General features: G+C 55.2%; 1 protein-coding gene across 1 annotated transcript; it reads right to left on the reverse strand.

Moving 5' to 3' along the window:
• Positions 1 to 547: 547 nt before the first annotated feature.
• Positions 548 to 800, reverse strand: LOC110595141 (peptide chain release factor 1-like, mitochondrial; the record flags this gene model as incomplete). Its single annotated transcript, XM_021709755.1, has 1 exon — positions 548 to 800. A coding segment is annotated over exon 1 (253 nt), but the record flags the coding sequence as incomplete, so codon positions are not given.
• Positions 801 to 1,714: the final 914 nt, after the last annotated feature.

Raw genomic sequence — 1,714 nt, forward strand, 5'->3', positions numbered from 1 at the left:
GGGGCATAGTAAGGGACCAGTAAAGTGGACAATGGACCTGCAGCTCCGCCTGCCTGGGAGCTTGTAGCAATGCAGACACTTTAAGCCCCATTCCAGAGCCCAATATACGCGAAACACCTGGGAAACTTGTTAAAGATGCTTATCATGCCAAGGTCTCAGATTCTGAGTCCTAAGTCTGGCTTGACAAGCACCACTCCTGATACTATTGAAGACGGTCTCCACACCCTATGTTGAGAACACGGCTCTGGAGCTCATCACAGAGCCAGTGCCTTACTTGTCCTTAGCTAAGAAGCTCCCGCCGGAAAAGATGCGACTAATAAACGCGTACAAACGGGCGGAACACAGCGGCAAGGGAGTACAAGAGCTCTCGGGGAAGGATGGCGTCAGAAGGCATGCATGTCTTGACCTTTGATCCAAAACAAAAACGTCTGCAAGTGAGCAGTGTCAAGCTCGGGTAAAGTGTGGGCACCTGGCCAGTGACATCGTAGAAAAGGCAAACGAAGAGTCGAGAACGTGCTCCGACGCCTCTCCCTGGCCGTGCCCTTACCGCGCAGCAAGTGCTCGATCTCCCGCAGCTCCCCCTCCTTCTCACTCAGCAGCTTGGCCGCCGACGCCAACTGGGGCCTGCTGACCAGGGCTCCAGACCCCGCCTGGCGCTCGAGGAAAGTCCGCAAGGACCCGTCCCGGGCGAAGAGCTCCTCCAGCGGCGGGGTATCGCAGCTTAGGGGCCGGCGGGCCGGACCAGTAGCTCCGAGGGCCCAGAGACACCGAGCAGCGCCCCAAAGAAGTCGGGACCGCATCGCTAAAGTCCAGCGCCCAAAACTTGAGCAGAACCGGAAGTTCTGGGCAGAGCAGGTCACGTGATACTACACAGCAGGAAATAGGGTCGAGAACTGACTACGCCCCGCCCAGTGTACACCTCAGTTGTGCCCGGCCTCCCGGAAACCCTGGCGGGCACTTCCGCCCGAGCGTAGGAACGCGGTGAAATTCATGTGACCAAAAGCTGGGGAGCAGAGCGGAGAGCTGTGAGGGAGAGGAAGAGGTGGAGTTTCAGCTGGTCTGCAGGGCGGTCCCCGAGACCTCGGGCATCTCCTCTAATTCCCTCTTAGCTCGTGCCCCGGAGGCGTGTTGGTCCGGAAGTGTAAGGTTGCGAGGTGCCAGTCTATTCTGACGGCGAGGATTTGTTGCCCAGTGTCTATGGGGGAAAGGAGGCTTCCAGAGCCGCAGCAGAGAGCAGGGCCGAGTCCGCCGCCGGAGATGGGACCACAGCCACGGAAGTCTGTCCCCAGGACCAGCCTGGCCATTGGTCTCCAAAAGCGAATTTTGAGATGGTCATCTGTGTGTGTGTGTGTGTGTGTGTGTGTTCACTCTTGCTTTATTCTTGCTCATGTTTCTGTTTTCGACGATGAATCAGGTTCGTGTGAATGAGGACATGACAAGCGTGCTCTAAGATAACCACCAAATGAATTTGGAAAATCTAACCTGTCCTTCATATGCTACTCAATTTACTTGCTTTCAGACGACTTTCTTCCTCACCTGTTTTTCATTCCTGCTTACTCCTAGTCAGAGATTCCTGGCCAGCTACTTTTTATTATCTATCTATCTATCTATTTGGAGTCAGACTCTGTCGCCCAGACTGGAGTGCAGTGACCGCTCTTCCTCACCTGTTTTTCATTCCTGCTTACTCCTAGTCAGAGATTCCTGGCCAGCTACT

This window comes from Carlito syrichta, unplaced genomic scaffold, assembly GCF_000164805.1.
Source record: "Carlito syrichta isolate Samal-C Ts95f unplaced genomic scaffold, Tarsius_syrichta-2.0.1 Scaffold279850, whole genome shotgun sequence".
Classification (NCBI taxonomy): domain Eukaryota; kingdom Metazoa; phylum Chordata; class Mammalia; order Primates; family Tarsiidae; genus Carlito; species Carlito syrichta.